The sequence below is a fragment of the Pseudonaja textilis genome, chromosome 7 (genome assembly GCF_049901715.1).
Source record: "Pseudonaja textilis isolate UNSWEBS1 chromosome 7, rPseTex1.2, whole genome shotgun sequence".
Lineage (NCBI taxonomy): Eukaryota > Metazoa > Chordata > Lepidosauria > Squamata > Elapidae > Pseudonaja > Pseudonaja textilis.
In genome coordinates this window covers 1,899,715-1,918,230 of record NC_141996.1, presented here as the reverse complement: position 1 = coordinate 1,918,230, position 18,516 = coordinate 1,899,715, and the positions used below count along the sequence as shown (strand labels likewise).

At 44.9% G+C, this 18,516-nt stretch overlaps 1 protein-coding gene across 1 annotated transcript in view; it reads left to right on the top strand.

Annotated features, from left to right (window-relative positions):
• Nucleotides 1-18,516, top strand: part of SLCO2B1 (solute carrier organic anion transporter family member 2B1) — a 57,965-nt gene that overhangs the window by 6,961 nt on the left and 32,488 nt on the right. Inside the window, exons 2-4 of the mRNA XM_087937855.1 lie at nt 10,382-10,470; nt 13,956-14,093; nt 17,320-17,482. Of these exons, the coding sequence (XP_087793981.1) occupies nt 10,382-10,470; nt 13,956-14,093; nt 17,320-17,482 (390 nt within the window). The remainder of the gene's footprint in view (nt 1-10,381; nt 10,471-13,955; nt 14,094-17,319; nt 17,483-18,516) is intronic.

Genomic DNA, 18,516 nt, shown 5'->3' with positions numbered 1-18,516 from the left:
TTTGGGCCCTTTTCGTACAGTTTTCTTTGGTTCTTTTTTCTTCAGTTCTTCCCTTTGCTCCCTTTAGCAATGACTCGTTCCCATTGTATTTTCCCTCCTTTTGTTAGAGCCCCGCCTTTGACCGTCGCCGGGCAATTTTCTTTCCCCTCACAAATTGCATTCAGAGAGCGGCTGCTTCCCCGTAAAATTCCTTTTCATTCGCTTTCTTTTTCCGATGAGTTTCTGAGGTTCTGTTCTCGCAGACGTTCTTGAGCTAAGTTTAAAGCTGCGCTTAATTCCTTCTGAGGGAGGTTTAATAATCTCTTCATATTCAGGAGTCAGCCTGTTAGGAAGGAAACTTGGGGGCTGAATTAGGAAACTATCAAGGCCCCGTCCCAGTGGTGGTATACAGCCGGTTTGCACCGGTTCGCGTGAACCGGTAGCAAAGATTTGGCATGGGTCCCCAAACCGATAGTAAGTTCTGGCTGGCCATGCCCCCGACCTGGTCGCCCGCTCACCGCTGGCTCGCTTGCCCCGCCCACCTGACGTTCACCCATTAAGGTCTTTCTTTCTTAGCCATGCCCAGTTCCTGCAACCATTCTTCGTATGTTCTAGCCTCCAGTTCCCTAATCTTCTTGGTTGCTCTTCTCTGCACTCTTCCTAAAATCTCAAGGTTGTTCTGTTTATCTGCCTCTCCCCTTCTTTCATCTTTTAAAAATCCCATGCTAGACATTCAGATGAGAGCTTAGTTGGATTTAACATGAAAAATGGCCAGGATAAAAGACGCCTCTGTCCCCAAAGCAATCTTTGAAATGGCGAAGAGCTTCTTTGCAAGAAAACAAAGAAAACCTTTAAAAGAGAAGTTTGTCGCAAGAAATAGTTGGTTTTCTGCCAACGCTTTTGTCTACGCAGAAAAAGGATGAAAAAACACCAATGCGTTTCTCAATTTACGGATACTTCTGCGGAGGAAACGAAATGTGGGCCTAATTAAATTTGGGCATGTCCGGATAATTTTGCAACCATGAACTGCAAGGAGTTCAAACAAAATAGAGGATTTTAGAGGTGGAAAAACCTGTTCTGACCAAGCACGCGTATTTACCCTTGAGGGCCCACTCCCCCCAAAATAGCAGGTGATCTCAGGATAAAATCTAAATCTTACTTTGCTTTATTTCATTTAAATGAAGTTGAATAAACTTCCTCTCCGGGTACATATTGAATAATTATAAATCCCCCTTTCTGCCCTATTAAAAATTGCAATTTGGCTGCAAATCTTTCAGGGTGATGTCTATTCCCTCGATGGGCTCAGGATGAAACAAAGATATATCCCTTGGAAGAGAATCACTGGAGCTCAAGGCTGAACTGCAGGGTCTCCGGTGCTCTCTGAGCCTGGTGGTTTTCTGGCAGACATTTCATGACCTAACTAGGTTATATCATCAGCGCTAGAAGGGGATGGAGTTTGTGGAGAAGAGGAAGAGGAGGAGGAGACAGAAAACTGTGGGGTCCTTAGTGTTCTCTGAGCTTGTTGGTTTTCCTGCAGATGTTTCATGACCCAACTAGGCAATTTCATCAGTGCTAGAAGGGGATGGGGTTTGTCGGAAAGAGGAAGAGGAGGAGGAAGAGGAAGAGGAGGAGGGGGAAGAAGGAGGAGGACAACGACGATGATTGAGGTGTCCTGGATGCTCTCTGAGCTGGGTGGTTTTCTTGGAGACGTTTCATGACCCAACAAGGGAACATCAGCAGTGCTAGAAGCGGGTGGCATTTGTGGAGGATAAAATGACGAGGAGAAGGAGGAGAAAATGTAGGGTCCTTGGTCCTCTCTGAGCTTGTGGTTTTCCTACAGATATTTCATTACCCTACTAGGTAATATCATCATTGCTAGAAAGGAGTGTGGTGTGCAGAGTGGAGGAGAAGGAGGAGGAGGAGGAGGAGGAGGAGGAGGAGGAGGAGGAGGAGGAGGAGGAGGAGGAGGAGGAGGAGGAGACAGAAAAATGTGGGGTCCTTGCTGTTCTCTGGGCTTGTTGGTTTTCCTGCAGATGTTTCATGACCCAACTAGGTAATGTCATCAGTGCTGGACCAGGATGTAGTTATGGAGGATGAGATGAGGAGGAGGAGGAGGAGGAGGAGGAGGAGGAGGAGGAAGATGCAAAATTAGACAAATACTGATCGCAATGAGCTGATGCTGCAAAATGAAACCTACCAGGAATGAAACCTCCAGACCATTTTTTTTTAAAAAAAATTCCTCTTGAGACCCAACATCAGACTAAGGGAAAAAAAAAAAAACCAGTTTGCATACCGAAGCATCAATGCATAATAGAAGAGCATTTACTACACCGCATTAATATTAAATAATGTCGAGAGGAACGTCTCCCAGCGGCAGGCAGGAACGATGGTGCTCGCCGGCTAACAAATGGTTTCACTGAAAGCCTGCAATATTTCTACTGCAAACAATGCCGAACGCCTGGGCTCTCGTTCATCCAGATGTCACCCGACCCAGTTGGCCGAGCCTGCGGCAGCCCAGAGGAAAAGAGGAAGACACTGTTTGGTTGGTGGGGTGGGGTGGGGTACAGCACCTGGAGGGCTATTTGGGATCTCCCAGATCTGTCTGGCCCGGTTGGGAAAGTGTTGACTTTGGACGCATCGTCGCGGTTTGAAGGAGAGGCCTCCAAACTTAGCATGGTTAAGACTGGTGGACTTCAACTCCCAGAATCCCCCGCGCGGAAATATGCCTGTCTCGAATAGTTTTGTGGGGTCCTTGGCGCTCTCTGAGCTTGGTTGTTTCATGACCCGACTAGGTAACATCGTCAGTGCTGGGAGGGGAAGGCGTTTTGGCTCTCTGTTTATATAGAAGTGGCTTGCTTGCAAAGATTAAATGCCACACTCCCTTCTGGCACTGAGGATGTTACTTAGTTGGGTCAGGAAATGTTTGCCAGAGAACAACCAAATTCAAAAGGGCGCCAAGGACTTCACAGTCCTCCTCGTCCTTCTCCTCCCGCCTCCAGAAAACCCGCTCTTTTCTATCACTGATAATGTTCCCTGGTTGGATCCTGAAATCTCTGCATGAAAACAAACTAATCTCAGAGATCACCAAGGATCCCTCCGTTCAACCCTGAGCTGCGAATATTTTTTATTGGTTTCTAATAGTTTTGAATTGTATCTCCTAAATTTCCTAAACCTGAAAAGAGAAGCAAACAAGGGGGGTGATTTTTTTTTTTTTTTTAGTGAATCAGCAAGAGAATCTCTGGTGGGAATTCGTACAATTTGATTTGTGAAAAAAAGGATGGGGGTGGAAGGACCTTGGGAATGTTTGCAACTTCTATTTTATTTCCCTTGTTTGTGTCCTTATCTGCTGAAATCATCTCTGAAGAAGATGTGAACAGTAAGGCAATGTGTAAAATAAAATGAAATTACAACAAGCCTGTGCTTGATCGCGCCCACAGGAAAATCCATCACCCCTCTTAGTAATTGATCACACTGTTGAATTGTTTTTCCAACATTCCGTCAGCATCAGTTTTCTTGTGGCTTAAATCCATTATCTCATGTCCTTTATAATCATCTTCTCCTTCTCCTTCCTCTTCCCCTTCTTATCTATCTATCTGCCTGCCTGCCTGCCTGCCTGTCTATCTGTCTGTCTGTCTGTCTGTCTGTCTGTCTATCTATCTATCTATCTATCTATCTATCTATCTATCTATCTATCTATCTATCTATCTATCTATCTATCTATCTATCTATCTATCTGTCTATGTGTCTGTCTGTCTATCTATCTATCTACCCACCTACCTATCTACCTACCTACCCATCCATCCATCTACCTACCTACCTACCTACCTACCTACCTACTTACTTACTTACCTACCTACCTACCTATCCATCCATCCACCCACTCACCTACCTACCTATCCATCCATCCACCCACTCACCTACCTACCTATCCATCCATCCACCCACTCACCTACCTACCTATCCATCCATCCATCCATCCATCCATCAATCCATCCATCCATCCATCTACCCATCTCTCTCTCTCTCTCTCTCTCTCTCTCTCTCTCTCTCTCTCTCTCTCTCTCTCTATCTATCTATCTATCTATCTACTTCTTCTACTTATATTTTATTATTTCCTTGTGCAATTTGAACCAAACTTGGTACACAGATGACTTACCCTCTGGAAACCAATACTGTGGGGGTAAGACATTAACACCCCTCAGGGTGTGTGTGTGCCTTAAAATGGCTTCTGCCATGGTAAAGGCTTCAGAGGGTTCCCTTTTGTGGAGGAATAGAAGAATTGAGCGAGAGACAGTACAACAGCACGAGTCCCGACAACAGGATTTTCCTGTCTTAATACAGGATTGGGATAAATAAATACCCGGGCAATGCTGGGTTATCGGCTAGTGAACAATAGAAGACAAGTCTTGGCTTTCTTTTGAGTGATATAATTTCCCCTTGGACTTCTCTCTTCAAGGCATGACATTCCCAATTTCTATTTTTCAATCTCCTGATGGTTGGAAAATTCACATCAGCATATTCCCACTCAAATACCTCTATCCAGATCAGAGCAAGTTACCTAACCATTCAATACAGTTAGTAAAAATATACCTTGTTTTTTATATAATAAATGTTAGCATCCAAAACAGCTAACTGTCAAAACCAGCAAAAAAAGCCAGACAAAAACAGAGAGGGAAAGGGAGGGAGACAGAAACAGAGAGAGAGAAAAGAAGAGGAAGGAGGAGGAGGAGGAGGAAGGGAGAGAGGGAAGAAGGGAGGGAGGAAGGAAAGAAAGAGGAGAAAGAGAAGGAAAGAGAAAGGAAAATAAGAGAGAGAAAATAAGAAAGAGAAGGCAAAAAAGGACAAAATGAGAGTGGCACAGAAGGAAAAAAGAGAAAGAGCAAGAGGGGAGAGAAAGAAAGGAGAAAGAGATAGGGAGAAAGAGAGAAAGGAGAAAGTGACAAAGGAAAGAAAGAAAGAGGAAGAGAAAGAAAGAGAGAGAACAATAGGAAGAGAGAGTAGGAACGAGAGAGAAAGAGAACAAAAGAAAGAGGGGGAGAGAGAATTAGTAAGAATCCACAAGAGAGTTTAAGATTCACAATGAGTATTATCTCTGTATCAAAAGGTGCAGAAATTTCCATAACTTCTGGAAACCATCTTGTAGCTGCCGTAATTGGCATGGACAGTCCCTGGGAAATTTAATTCTGTTACTTTCAGGCCATTTATCTCTGATAACAAGCTCCTTCTTCTGGGAAATATTGTGCAGTTATTAGCTCTCCTGCTTTATTTTCATTTCTGGCTTTCCTAAGTGCTTCCTCCATTTCTGCACCCAATTTATTCCTAAGAAATGTTGAGGACTAGAGCAGGGGTCTCCAACCTTGGCAACTTTAAGACTGTGGACTTCAACTCCCAGAATTCCTCAGCCAGCTTTGCTGGTTGAGGAATTCTGGGAGTTGAAGTCCACAGGGATGAGGGGAACGCCATTTTGGCGCTCTCTCCATCAGTGAGTTTCACCGAGAATGTTTTTTGAGCCTGCTATTTATCTCGGTAATTGTTGGGCCGCCCAACGTACATTTCACACCCTCACTACTCAGATTGTGAGGCTTGTCAAAGCTTTTCTGCAATCACTACACAGACACCATATGTCTCTCATCATGCATTGAAAAAAACTCCCCTCAGCTCAACCTTTTGGACCTCAGGGACCACCAAACTCATCCTTTTAAATCCCATGGACCAGAGATCCTGGGAAAATCCCCCCCAAAAGTCTGCAGGGAAATCCCCCACCCCGTTTTCCTACCAATCGATTGTTCTTTATTTGGGATCGCGGGATACCGTCTCCAGCTCCGTTCTCAGGGGGAGAGAGAAAGACAGAGAAAGACTTTTGGCTTCATGCAAGGAAAACAGCAGAAGCCGGCGAAGTCTTTCTTTCTCTCCCCCAAACTCTGCCAGAAAGGAGTCTTTGTGAGCCTCTTGGAGCAGGAGGCCTTGCAGGGTCCCAAAGACTCATTTCTGGCGGAGTTTGGAGGAGAGAAAGAAAGACTTCTGCTGCTTTCCTTGCATGAAGCCAAAAGCAGAAGAAGAAAGAAGCGGAAAGAAGCAGCCCAGTGGCCAGGCCAGATGTGTGGAGCAAGCGGGGCAAGTCCCTCCCTCCTCCCTTTCCCCCCTCCCCTCAATACCTCGTGTTGTTCGCAATGCAAGCGACGCAAGCCTTGTGTTCCCACGGGCCATGTGGGCAGCGCAGCCTTGTGTTCCCGCGCAGCCTGGATTAATTGCTTTGGGGGGGGGGAGGACATTTCTCTGCGGACCATCAAAATTTTCTCATGGACCACCAGTGGTCCATGGCCCACAGGTTGGCAACCACTGGACTAGATGACCTCCAAGGTCCTTTCCAACTCTTGTTATTCCCTTTTTGTTAGTCTCAAATGAACAGGGCCTTGTGGTCGATACTCAACACGATGAATTGTGCCCAGAAGTGAGCTCCCATTACCCTTTCTCCTTATTACAATTCGATAGCTTTTCGCGGTTTGGCCTCTGGAAAGATATGGCTGTAGCTCAAGTGGCACCGAGGAAGAAGCCGCAGTATTGCTTCTCAAGATTCCCCTACAAGATCTAAGACTGATGCTCCATTCTGGAAGGGGAGCCAAGTAGTTACAGCCAAGTAGTTTGCGTACAGATGAGCCAGGATAATTAAGCGTGGCTGACAACATTCATTCCCTCCCATCTCCCCCCCCTTTTTTTTAATTAGCTCCATGTGAGTAATTTGTTGATGTTTGCACAGTCAGTTTAATTACAATAACACATTTGGAGTTTGCATGGAGGATTCACACGCTGCGGGGCAGTCCCGGGTAGCTCTTTCAAACAGTATCTGCGGGCACCTATTCATTAGGACGGCTTTGTCAATTTATTTATTTACTTATTTTGTTCCAAAAATTGCAAGCAGCTGAAGGGGTCACTGCCTCCCAATTCATTCTTTTTCTCCTTTGTCTCCTTAGCGAAGGACATGATATGCATTGATATTATATATCTACATATCTATATCTATATCTATATCTCTCTCGTATCTCTTTCTCTCTCTGTATGTGTATCCCTATCTCATCTCTCTCTCTCTCTTTTTCTCTCTCTCTATATATATATCTCTATATCTCTATCTCTATATCTACCTATCTACCTACCTACCATCCATCCATCCATCCATCCATCTCTCTCTCTCTCTCTCTCTCTCTCTGTCTATCTATCTATCTATCTATCTATCTATCTATCTATCTATCTATCTATCTATCTATCTATCTATCTATCTATCTATCTTCAGCTTTGTTCGGGTATTTTCCCACGTCATTATAGTTGTGCTTTTAAAGTTGTAGCGACATTTTGGCAGAATCTCATCTGCCATCATCAGGCTTCATCATCATCAGGACACACAGACGAACCCAATACACAAGCTTGATGATGGCAGATGAGATTCTGCCGAAACATCGCTACAACTTTAAAAGCACAACTATTAAGACGTAGGAAAATACCCAAACAAAGCTGAATACCATATATATAAATACCCACGAAACCTTAAGAAAACACACACACACAAACACACACATCATATCATCATATCATATCATATCTATTTACCTCTCTGTGTCTCTGTCTCTCTTTCTATCTGTCTCTCTTTCTCTCTCTCTCTCTCTCTCTTGTATCTATCTATCTATCTATCTATCTATCTATCTATCTATCTATCTTATCTATCTATCTATCTTAGATCTATCTTAGATCTAGATCTAGATAAATCGAGAGGTAACAGCTGTTACGCAAAAGATTGCATCCAGATTAAATTGCAATTTAGGGTGCGGAATGATTTAAAATGTCAGCAGAAAATCAGAGCACCAACGTTCTAGTTGAAAATTACCCCGTATTCCGCATTACTGGTAGTCCTCAACTTACCACCACAACTGACCCTAACATTTCTGTTGCTAAGGGAGACATTTCTTTTTTTCAATGTTTGTTAAGTGAATCACGGCAGTTGTTAAGTGAGGAACACGATTGTCAAGCTGTTTTTCAGCCTATTTGTCCTTTGTATTATTCTCCTGTACCGTCTGCCAGATGGTAATAGTTAAAAAAAAAAAAAAAAAAAAAAAACAGAGTGCCCAGGATGAGTTGGATCTTTGAGAATATTTTGAACTTTCTTAAGGCAGCGGGAGCTATAAAACTCTTCCAAAGAGGGGAGAGGGCAACCCAGGATCCTCTGGACAATGATGTTAACCTTCTAGAGCACCGTCCTATCTGCCCTTGTGCAATTTGCAAACCCTACACAGGTGCAGTAAGTTAAAATGCTCTCTATGGTGCAGTGGTAGAAGGTCACCAGCAGTTTTTTAATCCAGTTGTTGTTTCCTGAGAAGTCTCAGGTAGTCTAATCTCTGCTGGGCCCTTTTGACCAAAGGCTGCAAATGTGAGCCCCCCCAGGTCAGATCCTCTTTTATGGCAACCCCCAGAAACTTAAAACTGGCCACTTGCTCCCTTCGGTCTCCCTTGATCAGCAAGGGCTGGAGGTCTGATCTCTTCCTTCTATATAGTCCACCACGGAGGAGAAAGCATGTCACAGCCACAACCCATTATACAGAAGCCGAGTAAAAGCTATTTTGCAAGTCTCAGCTGGCACCCAACAGCTCGGGGCGCTTGGAGTGGTGCCTCCTGCTCGTTTTTATTTCTCCCCCCAGGCCATGGGGAAAAAGAAAAAGAAAAGAGTGGAATTCTGTTCTGCTCGTCTTGACAGCTTCCAGCTTGACGTCCCAAATGCGCTCTAAATCGCATTAGCCTCTCCGTCTCTCCATTCCGGGGAGAAAATAGAATTACAGGGGTGAGAAGGGGAAGGAAGCATTCATGTTTTAAATGGGCCTCTGTCAACAGCAGCTTTCAGGCTTGGGGTGAAATCTAGGAACAGCTTCAGGAAATTCCAGGCAGCGTAGGAGACACGATGACTTAAATCCTGGAATCCTTAGGGCCGGAAGGGACCTTGGAGGTCCTCTAGTCTGACCCCTTCCTCAAGCAGGAGACCCGATCCCATTCTGGACAAACGGCTGTCCAATCTCTCCTTCAAATCCTCGAGTGGTGGAAGATTATAACCCACTGCTTCATTAACAGAAGAACAGAATTGGAAGGGGCCTTGGAGGTCCTCTAGTCTGACCCCTTCCTCAAGCAGGAGACCCGATCCCATTCTGGACAAATGGCTGCGCAATCTCCTCTTAAAAGCCTCCAGGGATGGAGCCCCTGCAACTTCTGGTGGCCAGCAGTTCCCCTGGTTAATTGTCCTCACTCTTAGGAAGTTTCTCCTTAATTCCAGGTTGCTTCTCTCCTTGGTTAGTAGTGTCCATATGTCGCTTCTTGTCCTGCCTTCTGGTGCTTTGGAGAAGAGGTGGATCCCTTCATCTCTCCCCTTTTTATTTCATGTATTTATTTTATTTATATATTTGATTTGTCAATCGCTTACAAGATGATAGGTATAAGTATAAACACGGGTAGGAATACAGGAAATAGGTACGAATAAACGGGGACAATAGGACAGGGACGGTAGGCACGATGGTGCACTTATGCACGCCCCCTTACAAACCTCTTAGGAATGGGGTGAGGTCAATCGTGGCTAGTTTGAGGTTAAAGAGTGGGTAGGGTTAGAGGATGTAACAACAGAGTCAGGCAGTGCATTCCAGGCACTGACCACTCGGTTGCTGAAGTTGTACTTTCTGCAGTCGAGTTTGGAGCGGTTTCCATTGAGTTTGTATCTGTGGTGTTGCTCTTCTACTGATATTGGAAAACTGCTATCGTGTCACCTCCTCTAGTCCTTCTCTTCCAGAGATCAGGTTTCCCCAGTTCTTGCAACCTCTAGAGTTATGTTTGCACAACAATGGAAAAATGAAGATCTCTCTCCCTACAGGCGAAAATGTAATTTTAAAAAAATATTAGAATGTGCAGAAATGGATAGATTAACATTCAAAATTAAGGAGAAGGAAGAAACCGAATACTTTTTTATAACGTGGGATTTGTTTTATCAACGGCTAACTGGCAGAAACAGAAGTTAGAAATTTAAAAGAGCAAGAGAATGATTACTTACACAGAAGATTGACTAAAATGGACAAGCAAATACTATTATTATTATGTGATTAGCATTAGTGTTATGAATATTATCGTTATTATTATTATGGTTACTATTTCTCAGAATCATCTGTACCCAGACAACACAACGGTTATGTAGACATGGAATTTTTACGTTTAATATTTTAAAAAATGTTTTTTAAAGAAATGTTGGGTGTAACTGTGGCGAGGTAAGTCGAGGTCCATCCGTATTCGTTGCCCAGCAGATATACCCCATCTCAAACTGCCCGTCGAAGTAAACCAGCTGGAATCCTCTGAGCCTTAACCAGCCTGATTTTCTTTTCTGCAGGAACACAGATCGGATGTGAGAAAATGGAAGGTAATAGCCCAGGTCCGCTTGGAAGATTTTACTGCTCAAATCCATTTTACACAGTCAAAGTAAGTAACACGTTCAGCCCCTGCTACGTTATCCCAAGTGGCTCCAAAGAGGAAAAGCAATTTAACCATTTTTATCCCTTCTTTGGCTCACGGTACATGTACTGTGTTTCCCCAAAATAAGACCCTGTCATTCATATATATATATATATATATATATATATATATATATATATATATATATATATATATATATATATATATATTCTTAAGTTTTCATGGGTACTTACATGCATGGAATTCGGCTTTGCTCGGGTATTTTCCCACGTCATTGTAGTTGTGCTTTTAAAGTTGTTCTATCTATCTATCTATCTATCTATCTATCTATCTATCTACGATAGATAGATAGATAGATAGATAGATATAGATATAGATATAGATATAGATATAGATATAGATATAGATATAGATATAGATCTTTGGTTATTTGGGTTTTCGCCCGCGTAAAATTGGAAGTATCTAGGCGTCGTTTCGATGAAGTCTCATTCATCATCTTCAGGCTTGTGTCTTCGGCTCTGTGCTTCTCAGAGTGATGTGAGCTTGCAGCTGCTTCTTCCTTTTAACTGCCAGTGGGGGTGTGACTTGATTGGGTGGGGGCTTGGCTGTGTTCTGAGAGAGAGAGATCTAATCTAACTCCTCTCTCTCCCTCCCCCCCTCTCTCTCTCCCTCCCTCTCTCTCTCCCCCCTCTCCCCTCCTCCCTCCCTCTCTCTCTCTCTCTCTCTCTCTCTCTCTCCTTCCCTCTCTCTCTCCCTCCCTCTCTCCCTCCCTCCCTCCCTCTCTCTCTCCTCCCTCCTCTCTCTCTCTCTCTCTCTCTCTCTCACACACACACACACACAGAGGCAGGGGTGGTGTGCATTCTTTTTCCAACTTTGGCTCACTTGTGGTCGTAAGTTGAGGACTGCCTGTGTTTAAAGCAACTCACAATTTGGAGAGGCATCGAAAGAGATGGGTAAAAAAAAAAAATACAGGGGAAAAAAAGTAGAACTCATTTGGAAAGGATATTTTCTTGAAGCCTTTCAAAGTTTGGCTTTTCCTGTGTAGAATTTTTGCCTTCTGATGTTAAAATGCTGAGGGTTTTTGTCATTTGTTGGTTAGAAAATAAGATTTTTTTTTTCTGGAGTGCTTTGCTAAGTGTGGTTGTTCTTTAAAAAAAAAAAAAAAGTGAGCCAACTCTGAGATAGGATTTCTCTTCTTTGAGTTCTTTTTAGAGGAGAAGTTTTAAGAGACGTTAATAGACTTGTGAAGGATTGTAAAGAAATTGTCCTTGAGTATAAGCACAAAGAACATATTTCTGTCATTACTGTCACTACATCTTATCCTAACTGTGATTTGTTGTTTCACCTATCTATCATCTATAGATCCATCTATCCACCCCTGTTATTTATATGCAGCCACAATCAAAACCTTTGCTCGGCAGCCCTAAAATCATCACACAAGGCAGCTAAACCCAAGTAAAAATACAGCCAAACAAATCAAAGAAGCTGCAGCTATCATCTTAATCGCGGAATGGCACCCAACGACACACAAAAGCTTCGGCTTTCAAAGGCATTGAAGGATAACTACACAGAAGAAAATATTTGTAGTTCGGGGTTGAGCCAGGAAGGGGTGGGGTAGGGGTTGTCCTTGGTGCTTTTTGAGCTGGGTGGTTTTCTTGCAGACGTTTCGTGACCCAAGTAGGAAACATCAGCAGGACGAGGAGGGAATGGGGAGGAGGAGAAGGAGGAGGAGGAGGAGGAGGAGGAGGAGGAGGAGGAGGAGGAGGAGGACAATGATGACTTTGGGGGCCTTGGTGCTCTCTCAGCTGGTGGTTTACTTGCAGACGTTTCGTGACCCAAGTAGGAAACATCAGCAGGACGAGAAGGGAATGGGGAAGAGGAGGAGGAGGAGGAGGAGGAGGAGGAGGAGGAGGAGGAGGAGGGGAGGAGGAGGAGGAGGAGGAGGAGGAGGAGGACAATGATGACTTTGGGGGCCTTGGTGCTCTCTCAGCTGGGTGGTTTACTTGCAGACATTTTTTGACCCAACTAGGGAACATCATCAATGCTAGAAGGGAATGGGGTTTGCAGGGATAAGGACGGGAGGAGGAAGAGGAGGAGGAGGAGGAGGAGGAGGAGGAGGAGGAGGAGGAGAGACAGAGAAGGAGGTTCTTGGTGCTCAGAAATCTTGGTGATTTTCTTGAGAGATATTTCATTACCCAGCTAGGTAACTTCATCAGTGCTAGAAGAGGATGAAGGAGGAGGAGGAGGAGGAGGAGGAGGAGGAGGAGGAGGAGGAAGAGGAGGAGGAAGAGGAGGAGGGAGGAGGAGAGACAGAGAAGGAGGTTCTTGGTGCTCAGAAATCTTGGTGATTTTCTTGAGAGATATTTCATTACCCAGCTAGGTAACTTCATCAGTGCTAGAAGAGGATGAAGGAGGAGGAGGAGGACTGTGAGGTCTTTTTCTTGGAGTTGCTTAATTACCAAACTAGGTAATATCATCAGTGCTACCTAGTACTGTTACAGCCCTCTACAAAACTGATGATGTTCCCTAGTTTGGTCATGAAACGTCTGCAAGAAAAAAAACAACCCCAAGCTCCAAAAGCACCAAGCACCCCATAAAATCTCCCCCCGGTCTCCGAGTTGTCATGCCCTCCCTGTTGTGGGACGGCGAAGACGAAAGGGGACCAGTCTGGGAGTCTGGAGAGGGCTCGGACGAGGGTCCTGCGTGCGATGCCGAGATGGGGCCAGGACCCTCTGGGAGTGGGGTGCTGACTGGAGACTCCGGAGTCTGGCAGCAGCGCGGAAGAAGAACGAGGGGAGCCTGTTCTCAGTGCGCACATGCGCAGAGCTGCTCGAAGTCGAGAGCAGCTGAGACAAAAGGGGCGACTTGGGAGAAAGGCTGGGAGGTGATTGCCCCTCCCATAAGGGATAAAAGTCAGGCCAAGATGACGAAACCTTTGCAGGAAGCAAAGTAGTTCAGGAATCTCCGAGTCCTTCATGGAGCTCTGTACTCTGGTCATTTTTTTTTCTAGGTTTTTGGGTTGCTTAATTGGACTTCTGTTTCTTGGCAGCGTTCTGCAGCCCTGAAAAGCACGCTCTCCTCTGGAGGAACCGCGTCGAATGAGTTTTGGCTGGGAATGCAAGCAATTCCCAGCATCGCGTTAAAAAAAAGGTTTTAACGTTCAATTCAGTTTGACAAAGCCCTGGGTCAGAACCGTCCCTCTCAAAGAGGCCTAAGGCCCAAACAGCGCCTACCTCCGTCGGCGGCGGCCAAGCGCCTGAATTTTGATCTTGTGGCCTTGGTCACGCTGCGGCGGCCGCAAGTGGGAAAAACAGTTTATGATTCCACCCCCCCTTTTTTTCTTTCAGCGCCGTTGTAACTTCAAACCGTCGCTAAGCAAACGGTTGTACGTTGGGAACTACCTGTTTGTGCAATGGGTGCGTTTTATCGGACGGTCCAAGAAAAGGCAGGTCCAGGTGAGGTTCTGACGTTTCCTCGCTTATTCCCCGCAGTTCTTCGTTCTATGCCACGGGTTCCTCCAGCTCTCGCAACTGATGACATCCGGCTACATGAAAAGTTCAATCTCCACCATCGAGAGGCGCTTTGGTCTGTCCAGCCAGACGTCCGGCATGGTGGCCTCCTTCCACGAGGTACCTTCTCTATTGCTTCTCTCCGCTATGCCGGGCCTCTAATGCGCGACCGCAGCAATATCGCTGCCGTCAGCTCCTAGTAAAGTGCTATCCCTACTATTACTTGCTACTATCAACTTGCACAAACGCGAACCTTTTGAATCTTAGAATCTGGAGTGGCCACAGAAGGGGGGCCGTTTGTAACTCAGGGGTGAACGGTGGGGTCCTTGGAGGTTGGTTGTTTTCTTTGCAGATGTTTTCACAACCCAGCTAGGGAACATCGTCAGTGCTAGAAGGGAGTGTGGAAAGGAGGAGGAGGAGGCGGGGGGGAGGAGCAGCAGAGGTGGGATTCAGCTGGTTCAGAATGGTTCTGGAGAACCGGTAGCGGAAATTTGGAGTAGTTCGGAGAACCGGCCAATCCCACCTCTGACCGGCCCCGCCAACCCCACCTCTTCTCTGCCTCCCATCGAGTCCCAGCTGATTGGCTGGGTCTTCTTTGGTTGCCCCCGCGCAGGAGAATGGAGCTGGAAAGCAGGTTAGTGGGGTGGGGAGGGAAGGGGGATTTTGCACTATCCTTCCCCTGCCACTCTCACCAAGCCATGCCCACCAAGCTACTCCATGCCACGCCCACCAAGCCACCAAGCCACACCCACAAAACACTACACCCATCAAGCCACGCCCACAGCCGATCGGCTGGGTCTCCTTTGGTTGCCCCACACAGGAGAACGGAGCTGGAAAGCAGGTTAGTGGGGTGGGGAAGGAAGGGGGATTTTGCAGTATATCCTTCCCCTGCCACGCCCACCAAGCCACGCCCACCAAGCCACACCACACCCACCAAAGCACGCTCACAGAACTGCTAGTAAAAAATTTTTGTATCCCACCACTGAGGAGCAGGGACAGGAGGAAGAGGAGGAGGAGGAGGAAGAGTGTGGGGCCCTTGGGGCTCTCCGAGCATGGGGGTTTTCTTTCAGACGTTTCATAACCCAACTAGGTAACATCATCAGTGCTAGAAGGGAGTGGGGTTTGGGGAGGAGGATCTAAAACCAAGGTGGCTGCATTCACGGGGCCGCGGCTCCTGTCCATTTCCCCCGGACCAGATGGATCGAATTCTCCCCAGATAGCGTCAGAGGAAGGGGCCTCTGCCAACTCCCGCGCAGTGAATCGAAGGTAGGGAGAACAATGTTAGCGGTGACCCTGCAGATATTCCTCTGGCCCCCCTTTTCTTAATATCACTTTCACTGTAATAAAAAGCAATTTATCATGGCTTTACAGATTTTCCATAAAAGTGGTTTGGGTTTTTTTTAATGAAAGAATTGCCAGTTCTATTTTTTTTTTCCTTTCATAATAAGAAATTATTTTGTCCACGGTGTTTAATGTATTGATCTATTGTCCCCACAGGAATATTCTGGAACATGGTATACACATTTTTGTGAATCTAATTCTATAGGATCTACTCATTAAAATAATATCAAATAATTGGATACCGAGTGAAGAAAAAACAACCCTTTTTCTAAGCAGTGATAACCATGCCAAGCATTTCTTTTTAGTGCAAACTACGAATTGATTCAGCGGTTGGTTATTTATTAAATTTGCATGCCACCCACCTCACTGTCGAGTGACCGATGTTTTATTCACGATTTCATGATGTGTGTGTATGTGTGTTTTAAATGATTTAATGATTTGGTGATTTTGACAATTGGATGTTTTGATGATTTAATGAATGGGATGCTTTGATGGTTTTTTTTACATTTGGATGATTTTTGCGATTTGATTTTTTGATGATTGAATGAGTTTTATGATTTAAGGATTTTGAGGATTTAAGGATTTAATGAGTTTTATGATTTAATGATTTTGAGGATTTAAGGATTTAATGAGTTTGATGATTTAAGGATTTTGAGGATTTAAGGATTTAATGAGTTTTATGATTTTGATAGTTGATGATTTAATGAGTTATGATTTAACAATTTGGATGATTGAATGAGTTTGATATTTGATGACTGTTAAAATTTATTTATATATTTACTTTCTGATTTAATGAGTTTGATGATTTAATGAATGTGATAATTTGATGATATATTTACTTGTTTTATATATTTACTTTCTGATTTAATGAGTTTGATGATTTAATGAATGTGATAATTTGATGACTTTTACCATGTTATGAGTTTTACAGTTTTCCTGATTTGATGATTTCATGAGTTCTCTGACTTAATACAGGGCAGAAGCAGAGAACCTGTCTATCTGGTGTTCACAGAACAATCTGTCCCTGAATGTCCATAAAACCAAAGAACTGATTATGGACTTCAGGAAACATGGACAGGACCACGCCCCACTCATCAGTGGAAACTGTCCCTACGATCAGATTCCTTGGCATCCATATATCAGCTGATATCTCCTGGTCCTCTAACACCAAGGCCATAGTGAAGAAGGCTCAGCAACGGCTGCACTTCCTGCGGGTTCTCAGGAAGAACAACCTGGATAAGAAGCTGTTGCTGGCTTTCTATAAAACCTCTGTGGAGAGGACTCTGATATACTGTCTAGGTGTGTGGTATGCAGGCTCCACAGCTGAGGACAGGAAAACGGTACAGAGGGTGATAAACACGGCTCAAAAGATCATTGGTGGCCCTCTGCCCTCCCTGGAAGACTTAGCCAGGTCCCGCTGCCAAAGCAGAATCAAGGCCATCCTAGAAGACCCCTCACACCCTGGCAACTATCTTTTTGACCTGCTACCGTCTGGACGGCGCTTTAGGTCAATAAAATCGCACACCACTAGACTGACAAATAGTTTCTTTCCCTGGGCCATCCGAACCGCAAATAAACATGACATCACTACCTTATTAAAAGATGTGACATCTCAATACCCCAGTCAGATGTATAATAACATATTACAGTACAATTCATCTCTTGTGCATTATACTCGGCTAAGCGTTACAGTCAGTGATGGATGTATACTTTGTGTATATTCGTAGATATTGTACTCTCAAATTGCAAATGGAGACGTGGGTACTCTATTTTTCTTATCTTCATTTTTAAGTGCTTTGGTTTTATTGGATCCACAGTTTCGTTGTACTTGTCCAATGACAATAAAGTTCTTCTAATTCTAATGATTGAAAACATGATTTGTTTTGTTTCGTTTCTCCCAAAAACATGAGCATAGTTGTAGTTTGACCTGACTGGCTGTCTTTCACAAGGATCTAGTTTCTTCAGCCTTCTTAAAGATCTTCCCAACTTTTCTTTCATCCACCAGATTGGAAACACGGTGCTCATCATCTTTGTGAGTTATTTTGGCAGCCGAGTCCACAGGCCACGGGTCATTGGCTGCGGTGCCATCCTCGTTTCCGTGGCTGGATTGGTCATTTCCCTTCCACACTTTGTCTCACCGCCTTACGAATACGATCAATCCAGTTTTGGTAAGGACTTTCTAGAAATTTCTATAGAGATTCTCAGCCCTCCAGGTGACGGTTGTTCCAAAGGTGCTTTTCCAAAAGGCAACTGGGCTTTCTTTGTTTTGTTTTTTTTCTTTTGAAGACACTTCGCTTCTCATCCCAAAAGCTTCTTTAGTTCTGCCTGGATGGTAGAGAATGGAAGGATTTATATTTCTTGCAGTCATCTGGTTGTTGGTACTCTTTCTGAGAATTATTGAGGCCACTAGGACAGTGGGAGCTAACCTTTTGGGACTCCTGTGCCCAAAACTGCATGCACTCACTCATGTGCCAGCACCCAGAAGGCAATGCACACGGCCCCCCCACGCTCCTGCACATGCACACATGATCCTCCCCACTGACCTCTTATCTGTACTGCGCATGTGTGCACCTCCCAGCTGATTTTTGCTTTTTTTTTTCAGCCTCCCAGAGGCTCAAGGGAAGCCTCTGCAGCCTTTGGAGGCCAAAAAAATGGACCCATTTCATCACTTCCGGTATTTCCGGAAATACAAGAAGTGATAAAACGGGCCTGTTTTTCAGCCTACAAAGGCGGCAGAGGCTTTTCTCGAGCCTCCAGGAGGCCAAAAAAAAGCCCCCAAATCAGCTGGGAAACACACACATGCGCAGTGAGGTAAGTTTGCCTGCGGCTTGCATGCCCGCGCACAAATGTCTCTGCATGACCACCTGTGGCATGCGTGTCATAGGTTCGCCATCACAGCACTAGGAGGTTAAATCTCTGCCCTCAGAGTCACCTGACTAGTGCAAATGGGTGTGGAACCTTCTTGGAGCTGTTAAAAGGACGGTGTTGTAGACAGGAGAAAGGGTTGTCGTGTCTGTCGAGACAGGACTGTCCAGTCTTAATGCAGAGATGGCCACTTGGATCCCTCCTTCAAACCAGAGGTCCTCACTGTCCAGAACGTGGACTTTGCTGTCCTCAGGAGCATGGGTTTTGTCTTTCATATGCAGATGGACTCCGGAATCTCATCCTGATGGGTTTGTTCCCCTAAGTTGTGCCAGGCGTT